The sequence below is a fragment of the Eleutherodactylus coqui genome, chromosome 8, assembly GCF_035609145.1.
Source record: "Eleutherodactylus coqui strain aEleCoq1 chromosome 8, aEleCoq1.hap1, whole genome shotgun sequence".
Classification (NCBI taxonomy): domain Eukaryota; kingdom Metazoa; phylum Chordata; class Amphibia; order Anura; family Eleutherodactylidae; genus Eleutherodactylus; species Eleutherodactylus coqui.
The window spans coordinates 32,365,646-32,382,750 of record NC_089844.1 but is presented as its reverse complement, the minus strand read 5'-3'; the positions used below and the strand labels follow the sequence as shown (position 1 = coordinate 32,382,750).

General features: G+C 47.7%; 1 protein-coding gene across 2 annotated transcripts in view; it reads left to right on the top strand.

Moving 5' to 3' along the window:
- The window catches only part of STRADB (STE20 related adaptor beta), a 45,885-nt gene extending 31,593 nt beyond the window's left edge, over positions 1-14,292 (top strand). For both annotated transcript variants that reach the window (XM_066575431.1, XM_066575430.1), the window contains exons 10-12: positions 2,124-2,368; positions 9,230-9,272; positions 12,855-14,292. In XM_066575431.1, the coding sequence (XP_066431528.1) occupies positions 2,124-2,368; positions 9,230-9,272; positions 12,855-13,004 (438 nt within the window). In that variant the 3' untranslated portion in view covers positions 13,005-14,292. The remainder of the gene's footprint in view (positions 1-2,123; positions 2,369-9,229; positions 9,273-12,854) is intronic.
- Positions 14,293-17,105: the final 2,813 nt, after the last annotated feature.

The window sequence follows — 17,105 nt, the reverse complement described above, 5'->3', positions numbered from 1 at the left end:
AGCACACATAACAAAGACAGAACAGCGTTTTGGCTACAATGCCAAAATGCAGGTCCGTGCTGCGGGCTGTGCAGAAGTTTCCATTGATTTCTATGGGAGCAGGTGTTAATGGGATTTTCTGCACAGGGAATAGATTCCCTACTGCTTATAGCAGGACTTTTAAGACATGCTGCCCAGAAAGCACATTTTAAATGTACCGCTGTAAGCAGCGAGGTATTCCTCCTGACCGCTGCTGGGCAATTGCCCAGGAGTGGGGATAGTAGGCAACTCCTTCCCCTCTCTCCCCAAGAGAATTCCCTTTAGTGGAGAGAGAGAGATGGGGTGGAGTTACAGGGCTTTTCCCCGAAAGCATGGAATGGGTGGGGCTAGATTGATCCACCCACTAGCCCCCACTCCTCTAGCCCCGCTCCCTTTGTGGTTTGCTATAGGGAATCTCTGTGAGATTCATATAGCCCGCCCACTCTTTCAAGCCTTGCCCACTCTCTTTGCACTATGGGGATATCCCTCGGAATTTCCCCATAACAGGGAGATGGAGCAGACCTATGGGGTATTTCCCCATAGCAAAGGAGAGAGAGCAGAGCAATGGTGGATTAACCCATAGCCCCGCTCCATCTCTCCCTGCTATGGGGAAACCCCCAAAGATGTGCTCCATCTCCCTGTTATGGGGAAATCCTGAAGCCCTGCGGGGCTCCTCCTTTCTCTCCTCCTGGAGCAGCTGCGCTTCTCCAAGCACAACTGCTGCAGAGAATGGGCGAATTTCAGGAGCATGAAGCTCTGCTGTTCTGCGCTTAGAAAGTTTGCCCGATCACGTGATTTGCGACATGATTATTTTTTTTAGCCCGCCTATTCTTGCGCTAAAAAAAATTGCTCGTCTGACCGAGGCCTAAAGTGTATTTATTCTACTGTGAGAAAACTCCCTTGCACCTCCTAGACTTCCTGCACTCGAATGGATTCCACAAGCGGATTTCCAGAAGTCCTGTGATTCATTGCGGAAATGATTTGTGAATGTTTGAGGGCGATTGCGTATGTGTGATAGTTTTTCCATGCGGATATACGCAAATGCACATTGTATCGTCCATGCAGAAAAACGATCCCAAGTGGGTGATTACATCAGAAAGTTGCCCAACCCCCTGAAAAAACTCTTCTGCACAAAGAGTTACTGTGCAGACGACATTTTCTTGTTCTTTTGTGGTGGGAAGAGCTTAGAACTGCCTTCAGACCGGCATACTGCTCTCTTGGATTGGGAGAGCAATGAATCTGCCCATACCCAATACCCGGCTACTGCAATGGACAATCGTTCTATGAAAGTCTATTTCGCACTGTCTTTTCCCCGTATTCCTATTTCCTTTTATTCATTTTGATTTGTGGTCTCCTAGCAACCTACGAGCTATCCACTTACAAATCTGCACCCAACTGAAACGTAGTCGTGCATGCACTGCGATTAGAATGCTCCCATGGAGATCAAAGGAGCCCGTCCGCGTGGAATTCGTGTTAAAATACAGCATGCTGCGAATTTTTTTTTCCTCTCAAAAAAAACAAACAAAACGCAATTCGCTTCCGTACGTCTCCTTGAAAACTGCGAAAGTTAATGCCTTCCCTTCCAATGGGAGCATATTACAGCAGATCGTTCGCAGATTTCACAATTCAAATCAGTTCGTGTGCAGGCGCCATTAGCAGACTATAGGTGCTGTGTTATCGCCGACTGTTGCTTTTTCTGTTCTAGTGCATCTCATCAGGTCACAGCAGCCTCTGCCAGCATGATGTAGAGAACATATAGACAGACCTGATAGCTGTAGGAAGGTGCAAACTTCTGAGTTGTTACTGGGAATTAGGGTGACCCCTCACATAAGAGGACTGTCTTCTCCAACATCTGCATAGATACATGCACTTGGATCTGCCACGTCTGCATGCTTATGACAGAGCGAGGGAGAGACATAGCTGTCAGACTCCTCTCAGCACAGCAAAGGATCAGGCGTGTGGAAAAGCACATGTCTAATTTACCAGCAGTAATCTAATACATATGGCTAGATTTGCTTCATTACACACAAAGTGTTATCTATACGGTTGGCTGAAGTACTTGTGGTTTACGTATGTTTATTCCGAACATTATGTATCATTATCAGATGCTGCTACAAAAATTGAAAGGTCCACCGCAGAATCCTCTGTATGAGAACACCTTTCCCTGTGAAGAATCGCCCATGAAGATCTCCCGCTCAGGTGTGGATTCAGGGATCGGAGAGAGTGTTGTCGCTGCAAGCATGACACAGACCATGACCAGCGACCGGCTGAGGACGCCCTCTCCAAGAACATTCTCATCCGCTCTACAGAACCTGGTGGAAGTCTGCCTACAGCAAGATCCGGAGAAAAGGTAATTCACATCGCCGTCCTGCCGTCTTAGGTATATGTGTGATGATGGGTAGTTTGTATCTGTGGAGAATACAGCATCATGGACAGTAAACACAGCATGCGGTCTGTGTTATCTTCTCTCCGGCTGAACAATGGATTTTATGCTCGCCTACAAAACATCAATCAGCCGAAGAGTGAAAGATGGGAGCATTTACACACAATGATTATCGCTCAAACGATGGCTTTTGAGCAAATTTTATGTGATAATCGTTGGTGTAAATGGGCCTTTACTTCTCATGTACCCCTATGGCACTTTAGTGATATTCCTGAACTGCTGACGCTATCTTCTGATTTACATTGAGTGGTATTTGGTTTGTTTCCTATGTTTTCTTAAATGCAGGCCTCCAAATATTTTTCTGCTCTCCTCCAATCTAAGTTCAATCACCCCCACTCTCAATTTTTCAGTTGTTTGAGGTCAAAACATCTCAGTAACCCAGTTTGTTGGATCACTTTCTCGCTCGTGTCATTGGGGTACACAGCAAAGACCGTGGGAAATAGCTTCTGCCACTAGGAGGCGACACGAAGCACAAAAAGTTAGCTCCGCCCTCTGGCTATATCCCTCCTGCCAATACCCGGCTAATCAGTTTTTAGCTTAGTGTCTCGTAGGAGGACGGTCGTGCCCGTTAGGGCTAGTTTTAAGGGCCAGGGTTAGACAGAGAGGCAGGACGCTCCCCATCAAACCCGAACGGAGAGGAGGGTGAACAACCTCGGGTTTGTCCAGGTTGCTTCTTGCCCCGCCTGCCTCAGAAGAAAAGGTGGCACATCCGGATCATATATATCTGCATGTGGCCCGCCAGCGAGAGCCCCCAGTTTGGTGCAAAGGTCCACACCCCCTACCCGTTGGGCAGGCGATGTTACAGGGGTAGGCTGCTGGAACTGGGGAGCCGCTATTTCCACCAGCAAGGACGCAAGAGGTGAGTATGCGCTGGCGACCTTCCCTTCCCTCCTCCCTTGGCTCTCCCCGTATGTTGCGCTGTGTATGTATGTGTTGTTTCGGGCAGCATGGCGTAGGGTAAGCGCTAGCGTGCCCATATTATAGTGCAGCGGCTGGCAGGTTAATCTCTCCCTCTGCTCCCTTTGAGCTCGCGGGCAGCGCGGGGGGGCTGTTACTGGTTGATGACTTACCTAGTGGTGTTCTGGTGCCGGTATCAGGGCACGAGCACGCTGAGTGGGCATGGCTACACGCGGTGGTGTCCCGGCGTGGCACCTTAGTAGCACAGCGCATTGTCTTGGGCTTCTGGCAGGGGGCACTCTTGCAGCATATGGGGCATAATAGGGAACCTCTGTGCAGCCCTGGGTGCGGCAGCAACACTCTGGGCAGGAAGGGGGCGTGCTCCGACTTGGCCACGCCCCTAGTGATGCGTGGGCGGGGCGAGCGTGGGGCGTGACCTCGTTGCTGGGGCATGGCTTCGGGCAGCTGGGGGCGTGGCCTCATTGTGATGCACGCCGCCCCTCTCCGTCCCCTCCCTCCTTCCCTTCCTCCCTCTCTCCCTCCCTTCCTCTCTTAGGATTGTGAGGAGGGATGATGTAGTGAAGCAGCATATCGGGAGACAGCACGCCAAAGATTGAGACCGCCCTGCGCCTCCACTTCTTGCTGCTGTGCTTGCTCAGGCTGGAAGCTCCAGGAGGCCTCTTCAGCATCTGCAGGCTCTCGACCCAGCGGCTCCCCGGACCTCTTCGGACCTCGACAAGGACCCAGGGTAAGCTGCCTGGCGGCTATCTCTCCCCTCTTGCTGCTCATCCCTCCTGCCGGCGGTTGGCATAGTGGAGGATAATTTGCAGCTTTTTGCCAGGTCGAAATCCCAGCACCATGTCCGACCCCAGAGTTCTGGAGGCTGGACCAGGGACAGCAAGAGTAACGCACTTTGCTTGCTCACGCTGTAACCTAAAATTCGCATGCGGACAGGCTGAGACGTTTCGTAGAGACTGTTCCCCAGCGAAACAAGTGACAGTGCAAAGCACTGCTCCCCCGTTCAGCCCCCATTTATGGCCGAGCCGGAGTGGGCCCGCTCCTTGTCCCTTGCGGTGTTGGTCCTCACTCGGGCGTCTGGTGCGATTTTGGAGAAGTTGGCACAGGACGCTTCCGGTTAACGTGAGAGAAATAGAGATGGCTCGCAGCGCGGCCGTCGGCGAAGATGGGACAGGCCCCCGGACTCACGGTGGTCCTCCCGATCTCCATCCTCCTCGTCGTTTTTGCGCACCTCGGGTACGAGGTCGCGTCGATCGTCGGCAGAGAAGGTCTGTTCGGATGAAGATTGGTCTGAATCCTCCTCAGAGTTTGTCATGGAGGAGGATCAGGTCCTTAGATTTTCAGCGATGGTGGAGAGCTTAGGGGATGCGTTTCAGCTCACTGAGCAAGAGCCACAGGCGTCTGGGATATTGTTTTCTTTTAGGCAGCCCGGACGCTTCCCGAAGACCTTTCCTGCCCATGAGGCCTTTGACTAGGTCCTATCTAAGGAGTGGAAGGCACCGGCATAAGCGTTTTTTTCCAAGTTTGGTTACTTGGATGGGAAATACCTCTTCTCACAAGAGTTAGGAGAAGTGGTCGATCCCATCGCTAGTTGATCCACCTATCTCTCACCTGGCTAAGCCTATTATGCTGCCTACGGCGGAGTCCTCCAATCTCAGGGATTCCAAGGATCGAAAGGTCAAGGCGTTGGCGAAGACCGTTTTTGAGGCGGCTAGGTCGGCTCTTAAGCCTGTGTTTGCCTCTTCCCGGGTCAGTAAGGCTATTACTGACTGGGCAAAACGGTTACGAGGGAAAGTCCTTGAAGGGGCTTTTCCCGGGAATTTGCCAGGCACAGCACAGCAGATGCAGCCAAACGGGTGGCTCGGGCCTCTGCAGCATCAATGGCAACTCGCCGGAGCCTATGGTTAAATTCGTGGGATGCAGATGCTTCTTCAAAAGGGTCGTTAAGCAATATGCCCTTTGGAGGATCTCGCCTTTTTGGCGCGGAGCTAGTCGGGCTCATCTCAGAGGGTCAACGGGCATTCTAAGCTCAATGTTCCTGCTCTCGTCAGATGGCAGCCCCCAGCCAGCTTGAGGCCTGGCAAGTACCAGTATGGATGTCCGCCCGGGAAGCCCAGGTCCCGTTGACTTCTACGGGTGAAAAGAGCTTGCTTTTGCCGCAGAATCGTCCAAAGCGGTCATCCCCGCAGCAGAGACGTTCGCTCCTGTCGCCAGACGAGTCCTCGCAGGATGGAGAGGAAAGGTCCGCAGGAGCGGGAATAAAGGAAGAGGCCTCCCTTTAAACCAAGGTCTCTTGGTGTGGGCCTCAGCCTACGAAGAGTTCCAAAAGCCCTCCGCATGAGGGACTGCCCCCACCTGTTTCAGATAGGGTGGGGGGTCGGCTTCTCCAGTTTAGCCAGGTCTGGTCGACTCATGTCTCAGATACCTGGGTGCAGGAGGTCGTGTCCAGGGGCTATGCGATAGAGTTCCTGACGCAACCACGCGTCCACCCCTTTTTTCGGTCCAGAACCACGGGGGACCCAGGGAAAGCGGCAGCTTTCTTCAAGGCAGTCCACACTCTCTATTTTGCAGGGGTGGTGGTGCAATCTCTCCCCGAGCATCACTTCGCGGGGTTCTACACTAATCCTTTGGTGGTCCCCGAAAAGGATGGCTGTCTGTCCGATTGTGGATCTAAAGAAGTTGAACAAGTTGGTGGCGGTTCGTCATTTCCGCATGGAATCTGTACGACCGGTCATCGCATCCTTGGAGGCAGGGGAGTTCCTTTCCTCGATAGATATCCAGGATGCATATTTACAAATCCCCATTCGTCAGCACAGGAAACCTGGTGCAGGCAGGAATCTGGTCTCCATATAAATGTATTGGAGCTGCAAGCAGTATTCCGGACCTTGCAGTTCTTTGCACATCGGCTGGAGGGAATGCCAGTGCGACCGCGGTGGCTTACATAAGCCATCAGGGCTGGACCTGCAGCAGAGGAGTCACTTGATCGGATGGCATCCCGCTTCAAACAGAAGCTTCCAGCCTAGCTCGCCAGGTCAAGGGACCCCAGAGCACTAGCAGCAGATGCGCTAATGGCTCCCCGGACGGGTTGTCATTACCCCTAGGTCTTCCCACAAACTCCTCTCATTTCCTGGCTGCTCAGGAGAATCAGGAAGGAGGGCTACCTGTGATTCTCTTAGTCCCAGATTGACCGCGAAGAACATGGTATGCGGAACTCATGGACCTGGTAGCAGTCGCTCCCTGGTGGTTACCCCTGCAAAAAGATCTTCTCTCTCAGGGTCCCCTCTACCACCAGAATTTGGCTACGCTGCATTAGACAGCGTGGCGGTTGAGGCCACGGTACTGAGGGCACGGGTTTCTCAGACCCAGTTATTCAACAATGATTAGGGCTAGAAAGCCGTCGTCATTGAGAGTATATCACCGGGTAATTCCAAAGAACAAACACTAGAATATGGTGTGCTGTATTGTCAGCTTCCTCACTTCACTACCACTGACGAGGGCTCTGTGCCGCCAGTACGTGTCTGGTTAGAGATGGGTACACCTGGCAATTTTAAATATGACTAAATAGAGAGGATTACAAATTTTGCTCTGCAGGCAAACGTGGATTACACTTTTTCCTGCATGGAATTTTTTGCTATATCACCGGGTGTGGAAAACATTCCTTCGCTGGTGCGAGCAGAGCGGGGCACACCTGAGGCATTTCTCGTTGGCCCGCCTCCTGTCTTTTCTCCAGGACGGGTTGGACTTGGGCCTGAGCCTCAGCTCCCTTAAGGGATAGGTTCCGGCCTTTTTGGTCTCCGCTGCCACCACCTAAAACTGGTTCTGGATGCCATACAGGCCCATCCGTTTGAACCATTAGCGGAGATACCGCGGCGGCTGATGTCCTGGGAGGTCGCCTTTCTGGTGGCGGTTACCTCCTTTCGCAGGGTGTCGGAGATTGCGGCACTGTCGGCAAAACCACCCTTTACGGTTTTTCACCAGGATAGGGTGGTGCTGCGGCCGGTGCGGTCTTTTCTCCCAAAGGTGGTGTCAACCTTCCACATTAATGAAGACATTGTACTACCATCGTGTCCAGAGGCTGTTCCCCCCAGGGGACGGGCTCTATATACCTTAGACCTAGTCCGTGCCTGAGGACGTATTTGGACCAGACCGCGTCCTTCCGACGCTCAGGTTCCCTGTTTGTGATACCGGATGGTCCAAGACGTGGTCTTGCAGCATCAAAGGTGACAATTGCTCGCTGGTTTCGTTCGGCAGTGGTGAAGGCCTACCCGGTTAGAGGTAAGACACCGCCGTTTCCGGTGACGGCACACTCCGCCATAGCAGTGGGGGCTTCATGGGCAGTAAATCACAGGGCCTCAGTGTCACAAGTGTGTAGGGCGGCTTCCTGGGTATCCCTGCACGCCTTTTTCTAAATTTTATCAGATGCATACGTTTGCATCAGCCGACGCTGCGCTGGGTCGAAAGGTTTTACAGACGGCTGTAAACTGACCGCATGCGTTTTTGATTTATTTGTACCCACCCTTGGGGACGGCTGTGGGACGTCCCACGGTCTTTGCTGTGTACCCCAATGACACGGGCGAGAAAAGAGGATTTTTTACTCACCGTAAAATCTCTTTCTCGCCTCGTCATTGGGGGACACAGCACCCACCCCGCTTTCTTTATATGACACAGTGGTGGTCCTGGTCGGACTCCGGATTCTGTAAGTCACACATGGTCATGTGTTTTTTCATTACAGTTAAATTTTGTTGATGTGTCATATTGCTAACTATTGTTGTCTCTCTGTTCCCGCATGGCTACTCCAACTGCTGGCATGACAAACTGATTAGCCGGGTGTCGGCAGGAGGGATATAGCCAGAGCGGAGCTAACTTTTGTGCTTAGTGTCGCCTCCTAGTGGCAGAAGCTATATCCCACGGTCTTTGCTGTGTCCCCCAATGACGAGACGAGAAAGAAATTTTACGGTGAGTAAAAAATTTTCTTTTCTCACCCACCCAACTTTTTTTTCCTTAATCCCTTTAGTGCCTATTTATCTTCTTTCTATTCACTCCTTTCACACAAATCCCGAGAGACTGCTTTAAATTCCTTAAGGGTGAGGTAATGGGGTGATGTGGGCTATTTTGCAGTGGAGAAACGTCACTCACGCAGCCCCCGGCTCCGGTCTGCGCATGCGCCGGCTGCCCGGCAGCCGGCACATGAAAGAGTCGGGGCCGCCGGGCGCGGGTGAGTACGCGCTCGTCCCTGCAGGCTCTCGGGTTGGGTCCCGCGGCGAGAATTCTCGACGCCGGATCCGACCCGCTCGTCTGCAGGCGACCTTTAAAGGGGGAATACCAATGTCGGTGAAAGGAGAAAAAAAAACTTTTGTAGTCAGCAAGATTGTCATTGGCTGAATTATACTGCACAAGTCCGATCTCTGCCGTGCACAGAGAAGGTAAAGGTTTCCACATGTTGAGGTAATGTGAGAGTCATAGCACTGCAGTCGTACTGAACCAATCTGTATAACAGAATCCGTTCACCAGCTACACTATATCATTCACATACAGCGCCAAATATTCCCCTGGTGGCAACATCTGGTACTATTTCTTATCTTCCCCCCACACACACACAAACTTGTATTGGAGGTTGTATTGGGTTCTGCTGGCTTCTAGTTTTTTCACTAGAGAGCTCTGAACACTTCTAGTTTGTGATCACTCTATACACGGTGAACATCGGTGTAAGATCATAGGTTGTGTTCACATCTATGAAACAAAATGTTTTTAAAGGGAACCTAACGTAAAAAGAAATGATTTCGGTTTGCTATAAGATGAATGCAACAAACGGCCGGATAATGTCTCTAACAGTCTTCTATTTACTTTACCCAGGCCATCAGCCAGCATGTTGCTGTCCCATCCATTTTTCAAGCAGGTATGTTGCTATATATACCTATATAATTAATTACCATAGAAAGGGTCCTATACTAATAATTAATATTCCATAATCCGCATCGGTCTGCCCACTGGGATTCATGTTAAGGCCCATTTACACGTAACGATTATCGTTATTCGTTCAAACAACCAAAAATGAGCGATAATCGTTACATGTAAACGCCGGCATTGTGCGCTTTTTGATTGAACGATGATCTTAAGGTGAACTTTAAATTCATCGTTCAGACACCGAGAGATAAAGTGTCTCTCAATAGACCAAATGCTGTTATCTCCACAGGATTTGGCAGATAACATTGTAATTTGCTGGCAACCGCGAGCAGAACAATGCAGCTGTATGCACAGCTGGGTGTGTGATTAATCACATGCTGGGCTCTACAAACAGATCCTGGAGGCCCTTTTACATGCAAATGAAGATGCTAAAGTGGCCATTAACACTTTATGTGAATAGATCACAAAATCTTTCAGTTGTTTGAAAGATTATCTTTGCGTGTAAATGGGCCGTTAGTCAATCATATATTGTGAGTGAACTGTAATCTGAACTACATCTTGCATGATTTTCATATGTACATGTTTCTGTGTTCTAGTTTGACAGCTTCCCCATTCAGCTATGTCCGTGTTATCAACGATGAAATCCCAACCCAGCAGTATGTCCCTGCGGCTATTGCTTATAGCAGGGAGAGTACCATGCATGCATCAGGCTGGGATTTCAGCTTTGATAGCAGTGGCATTGTTAAACTGTGGAGCCGTCATTCAAGGCCAAGGTGGAAGCATTGGCCAGCATTTACTGAGAAAGGCTGGGCACTTGCGACGTCATGAACGTAATCAATCAAGGTGCTTTTTCTCTGCAATGAGTAGTCTTATCTGCTGCCATGTAGGTATGTTTGAATGAAGTCTCCTTCCTGGTGGTGTTATTCATCTAGTAGCCATAAAGGATCCAACTTTTAAAGTGTACTTAACTTTTTAGATGACTTTTCAGAATCAGCAGCCATCTGTGTGTACATGAGAACTAACACTATTTCTGGTCATTATATGACTTGTGTCCTGCATTTATCACCGGGTTGCCCCTCTGCAGGCTGTATCTATAATTATCACTTGTCCATGAGCTGTGGGAGTAGACCGCTGCTATACGCTGTGCACAGAGAAAACCGCAGATTCAGCTCTCTGTGGCGCACAGATACGGATCACTGCATAATGGAGGGACATCATACAGCAAGATGGAGCTGTGTAAATATGAATCCAGTAGTTGTGGGACAGTAAATCACACACTGCTATCTGTAGCAATACGTCAGTCTGAGTTTCTACTTTTGTTTTCCTCTTTCACTTTCCCTCTATCTCTCTCCATAGACTTCAGTGGGCAACACGAGTCACCACCCTTCTTTACTCCCTGTTGCCATCTTTGTTACTAGAGAAGGACAAAACATGAAAACAGGTAGTAGACTGTAAATTAGAAGAAATGGAGACTTCTCCTAGCCAGCACCTAATGTCTCCCTCACACGGGCAGATTTTTGCCGCAGAATCTGTGGTCGGCGTCTGCACCACAAATCCGCAGCACATACCGCCCGTTACTTCCTATAAAGATCCGCTGCTTCCTACACACGAGCGGAAATCAATCGCGATTTCTGCTTGTTGAGGAAAAACGCAGCACGCTCCATTTTCATGCCGGCTCCGCTCAGACGGCTTCCGTTGAAGTCAATGGAAACCGTCCGACCTGCAACCCGCCCGCAATGAACGATGCAGACAGGTCGCGAATTCTGCGTCATCGCCTAGCGACAATGCAGGAAAATAAAAAAATTAGGGAAAAAAGATCCGTACTGCGCATGTGCGACAGCCAGCTGCTGGGTCCATTTACAGTACAGAAAAGACGGCGACCGAGCAGGTACACACAGACGCTGCTGCTGCAAGAGACCGGGTGTACCTGCGGGATTCCACATATGGAATCCGGCTCTGCCGTGTGCATGGGGGCTTAGAATGATTTTTCAGCACAAAAAGAGTTATTTCAGTTAAAGAAAGTGATTTGCACTTTTTCTAGTTATCATATTATCTAAACACAAATTATTCGTGAAGTTGCTGAACATTTGATGTATGGAAAGTCCTGGGTCACTCCTCAGTCATGAGACTGAAGATGCCGCTGCAGGTGAATGGGGCTGACCGGCTATAGGCCATTACACACTAGTGGCTTTGCTATCCATTTAGCCATTCCCTCATGGGAGCAACAAAATGGAAAGAAAATGTATCAGTTTTCCTGCCCGTAGAAATGTGTTGAAACTGAAGACCTTCGTTTTCAATCCATTTCTCAATTTTCTGTCTCCATCGTTTTTTTTTCGTTTTTTTAAAAACTGAAGTAAGCGCAAACTGCTGCGTTTCCACTTGTTTCCAGTTTAAAAAACAGAACAAAAACGGATCCATTTTTTTATTATATTGTAGTCAGAGGCAGATGGAAAATAACAGAAGTAATCCGTTTTCATCCATCTTTCCTTTTATTTCTGAGCACGCACAGAGGGCAGCAGACAATGCAGACCAAGACTCAAGCAGATCGGTTTAAAATGCTGAAAAAGCAGAAATGAAACCGAAAAGAATGGAGAGCATAATTTCCATTTTTTTGAAGGATCAGTTTGTTGCTTTCTGTTCATTTCCGATTCACTTCTGTTTTGTACATGTTTGTTTGTGTGAGCTCGACCTCAGACACCGCTTATGGACGACAATGACGTAAGGGATCTCATCATTTTCGTGATCGGTGGGGTCCAAGTGGTTGGAACAGCACTAATCTCTCTCTGTCATGGTATATTCAAATAATATGCTATTAATAAGCAGTCCAGAACATGTACGTTAACATGCTAAGTCAATATGTGTAAAGGCCCTTTTAGACAACGATTATTGCTCAAAATTTGCTCAAAAGCCATCTTTTGAGCGATAAATGTTGCGTGTAACTGCACTTACATTGTGCAGTTTTCGTTAAGCCGTTGCTGATCTTTCAGCATGCTGAAAGATCAGCAATCAGTTATCAGGAATTCACAGCGGGATGCTACTGATACTATTGTTTCACCTGTATCCCACTCCCTGGGGTATGAAGAACCAAGCGGTCCAGCTGTGTTCTTCATCCCCCAGCCAGGTACTCCGAGCAGAGAACAGCTGGATGCAGGAGACAAGCAGCCCCGCTTGTCTTCTGCATCCCCCGCTCGGAGCGCTCTGCTGTAGAACAGCTGGGTGTTCTGAGCAGAAAACAGCTGGATACAGAAGACAAGTGGGGCCGCTTGTCTTCTGCATCCACTTGAGTTGCACAGAAAATGGTTCTATTCAGTTACCAAATACACCGATAATAAACGTCTACTGTACTGTATGTGGATATCCTGCTCCGCTTATGGTTGACCATATAACAAAGTACAGTATGACATTTCAGCTGTATAATTTGTCCCCTTTGGAGTATAAAAAAACCCATATTGAGTTGTAATAATGTCCACCGCCTGCCTCTGGTTGGGCGACTCGCCATCTTTCCTGAATCTCTGCACTTGTATATAAAAACAAGTATATTGAAGTGTGTGGCATGTATACGGTTACTTTCTAGGTAAGGGAGCAGACACATGACTGGATCCCCTCGCTGCTGCCCTCTCTGGCACAACATCGGAAGAACAGTAGAGTTGGGTCCTTTCCAGTGATCATGAAGAGATACTCCTACAAAACTCCAAATGAAGCTAAAGAATGGACATTTCATTAATACCGTTTACTAGACGAGAGGAATATCCTTTTTTTTGTTTTTGCCTTACGTATCCTATTAGTAAGCTGTGCGGGGGCTTCAGTTTCTGGCAGTTTCTTTTTATATAATTAAATATACACGTGTGTATTTTTTGGTTTATGCTCAGAGAGCATAATGTGAATATGCAGATATTGCACTTATAAACTGCAGAGAATCGGTAAGTCATGCACAGAATTAACACTAATTGCTATTTACGGTTTTCTGCCATACATGTAGAAATGTGATTGTTTTGTGAACATTGTGTCGCTGAGCATTACTGTGCCGTTGAGTCCATCACTCAGTTAGTATTATTTTTACTTGTAGAATTATTTAGCTATTTTTGTATTGCAAATATTGATTATTTTTATTTTATTTTAGCACTACATATTGCTGTTTTGTATGAAAAGCCAAACAAATTGTCAGGTATTTTAACGTAAGGTAGATAATGAAACCTACATGTATGCAATGATAAAAGGGAAGCACTGGTTAGTCCACCTTTGCATTGTATGCTTTTACCCTCTTTTGCTATAGCATATAGGCATAAGGATTAGAGATGAGCGAGCATACTCACTAAGGGCAATTACTCGATCGAGCATTGCCCTTAGCGAGTACCTGCCCGCTCGGAATAAAAGATTCGACGGCGGGCGGGGAGAGCAGGGAGGAACGGAGGGGAGATCTCTCTCCACCTCTCTCACTCCCCGCTCTCCCCTGCTCATGGCCGCAACTCACCTGTCACCTACGCCGGCAGCTGAACCTTTTCTTCCGAGTGGGGAGGTACTCACTAAGGGCAATGCTCGCTCGAGTAATGCTCGCTCATCTCTAATAAGGATACATTGTTTGTAAGAACAGTTTCAAAGCTAAGCCTTTATGTCATACCCATTTTGTAGATGGATGGAAGAAACTGTACATTGTTTAATTTTTGTAAACATATCCCAATGCTCTAAAGAACACTTCTTCAAAAAATATCTATACAAGGATACAGTTCCTGTATGAATACAACTTATGAATATTGTTTAGAAAAGTTCCAGTTCAGGCCCTCATGAAGGGGTAGGTGGAATAACGAAGCTAGCACGTGTCACACAATGCCACGTTTGGTCATCCTCATTGGCACAACTAATTAAAAGACAAATTCCTGGATGAATACATAATTAGGTTAAACTGTTCATTTTATAATGTTTTTTTTAATCAGTGTTCTCTATAATTGATCAATTTCTTAGTAAAAAAGCCCATTTAGACGTGAGGAGTGTCAGGCAAACGATGCCCGACACTCGTCCCCATACATTATCACTACCGTGCACCTGCACAGGAGCTGGTATCGCTGTGTCACAGCGGGTGGCAGGAGGAGATTTCTCTCCTCGCGCTCCCCCGCCCCTCTCCATTGCCTTAACATAGCGGCCGTTCAGTACTGAACAGCTGCTATTTACACTGAGCGATCAGCTCATCGTCCATCATTTATGCAGCATATCGCTCAGTGTAAATTACAGCTGTTCAATACTAAACGGCCGATATGTTAAGGCAATGGAGAGGGGCGGGGGAGCTAGTGCAGAGAAATCTTCTGCCGCCTCGCTGTGAGCCAGCGATACTAGCTCTCATGCAGGTGCACGGGAGCTAGTATGTGCGGGGAGGAGTGTCGGCACTCGTCCCGTCGACACGCGTCCCCTCTAAATGGGTCTTAAGACTAGGGCTCCACAGTATTTTCTGGTTGCGTAAAATTTGCAGATAACTATAGGTGCCCTTACTCTTTTCAGTAATTGCAATCCTTGCTTTCTGTCATCTCAACATACAAATACTTGAACATTGGTCTGGAACCTTCCATATAGGTGCCCCTCCTCTGTTCTATGTGTCCATGATTATGTTTTATTGCAACATCGGTGAACACTTTTGATCGGCTTTTTCAAAGACCAATCGCAGAAAACAAGTAATGCTGGTTCACAGATGAATACAAATAAAATAAATTGTAATTTTTATTACTGTAATATCGCAATGTACTGCAAAACTGGTCTCTCTCATGAATGCACATAAGCTCAGCTCCCCACCCCTCTACTCTTTCAGAGGCTGTGTAGCATAACCACACCCACTCAATACTACACAGCTGTCTTGCATCCTCTTTCTGAATAGCTGCTGGTCTGTTCCTCTGTGATAGTAACATTCTCTGCTCTCTCTCCTCCTGATTTTCTGCAGCATCCCCCCCCCCACTGTTATACAGCCTACTGTAATAGCTCATTATAAAGGCAGTGAATGCACATTCACAACAGGGGGTCAGGCTATGGAGGGAGCAGACAGTTTACTCTGACAGAATTTGCTAAGATTTCAGCCCTCCAGTCTGCAGCGCCTTAGAAAACAATACAGGCGTAAAAATCATACAATCTGAAATTTGTAATAAAAACAAATTACAAAAAGTCTTGATTTAAAAAAAAGTGCAGAGGCGTACAAAGCATTTACATATAACAATCAATTAGGTGGTACTCTGCAAGATGCCATCAACCACTGGAAAAAATCCCAGATAATTAGTATTCAGTAAAATCCAATATCCGCTGGAGGAAACTGACGCGTTTCTCCTGAAGATCATTGCATTCGTCAGTGAATAATTGCTCGTTTGTGGTACAGTACAATTTTATTACGTACTAAAAGTTAGTTATTTTTTGTCCTCATCTGCGGCCAGTATTGATTCTATAGATGTACTGTTTCCTCGCTGGTTTTCTCTGGAATCTGTGAACATGTTTTCAAAGATGGGTAGTGCAAGCAATACATGGCCAAATTGTGCGCATTAACGAAGTGTGTAAAGGTGCAATATGATAGAATTATCACACTATTGTCTACTGCATGGGGAAATATTTAAGCTGTGAACAAAAAGTCATTGCGTGGTTCTAGTCTATATGTACATCTTATGGTACTACTGCCACCAGAAAAATGAGACTGTCTGAAACCTATAACCACTTGTCGATCCCAACCTTTTTAATTGCTGAGGAAACATGGGAAGGTTATGAAAACGTAGGATTGCCAATGTCATCCAATCAGATTACATCTGTCATGCCTAAAGCAGCAGGAGAATGAAAGCAGCAACCATTTTTTTTAAAGGGTTCGCCAACTCATTCACCCTTTGCAATCCAATTTTGGATTCAGGGTTTCCTAGGGGGCTTTCTCTTTCTGGCCTTATACAACGGCACCATCTGCTGGCTAGTACTGCGGTATGGGACATGCTGGAGAGGCCCCCGACAACTGAGCAGCCAGTAATATACAGTAAGAATACCCTTCCGGACGTCTTCCGACATTGGAGCTTTATAGCCTTCAATCAGAATGTCTTCACACGTCAGACAGTGGATTGGAAAGGGTTAATGGACTCTCTGGAAACTTGAACAGAAACTTTCTAGGGGTCAGGTGGTCTTACAGCCACTGCTCCCAGGGAAAAGCTATGCAAATTAGCTCCCCTATAGAAGGGAGAAAACATTCTCTCGAAATGTACTTTTACAGTGGCCAAAGGTTGCCTGAGTGATCATTCAAAAGAGCAATTGTAGGCAACTGTCGTCCAAACAGGGCAAGTGCGCGACAATCGCTAAGTTGTCGGAGTTACTTGGCTTTCAGCTCACCTAAAAACCAAGCAACTCTCAGCCCGTGTAAACAGGCAGTTCATCTATGAACGACTGCCTGTTTACTCTGAATGGAGGTGGCCGGCCGGAAGGGATCTCCAGCGTGTTGCGCCTCCATTCACTGAGTGATTGTCGTTCCTGTGTGAAGGCACAGAGAGTGTTAAGTATTGGAATGACTGTCGGGCGTTTAAGTGCCCAACAGTTGTCCAGTTGACACTACTCTAACACTACCTATAGGTAGCGCTGTAAGCCAGCTAGTAAGCAGTTTGTCCTGTACTGAAAGCAGCCAGAATCCTGAAAAGACTTTCTACAGATTGGTAGACTTGGCTAATATCCCTAGTCAGGTTTCAAGGCTCTTTAATTGGTGGGGCTATGACTTGTTGGATTGCTAACTATGGATTGCTTTTGTAGACACAGTTGTCTTCCTTCTGGAGTAGGGTTAATACTGGACAGGAAAGCATGTGACAGAAACAGTATTATATGGGATAGATGAAGT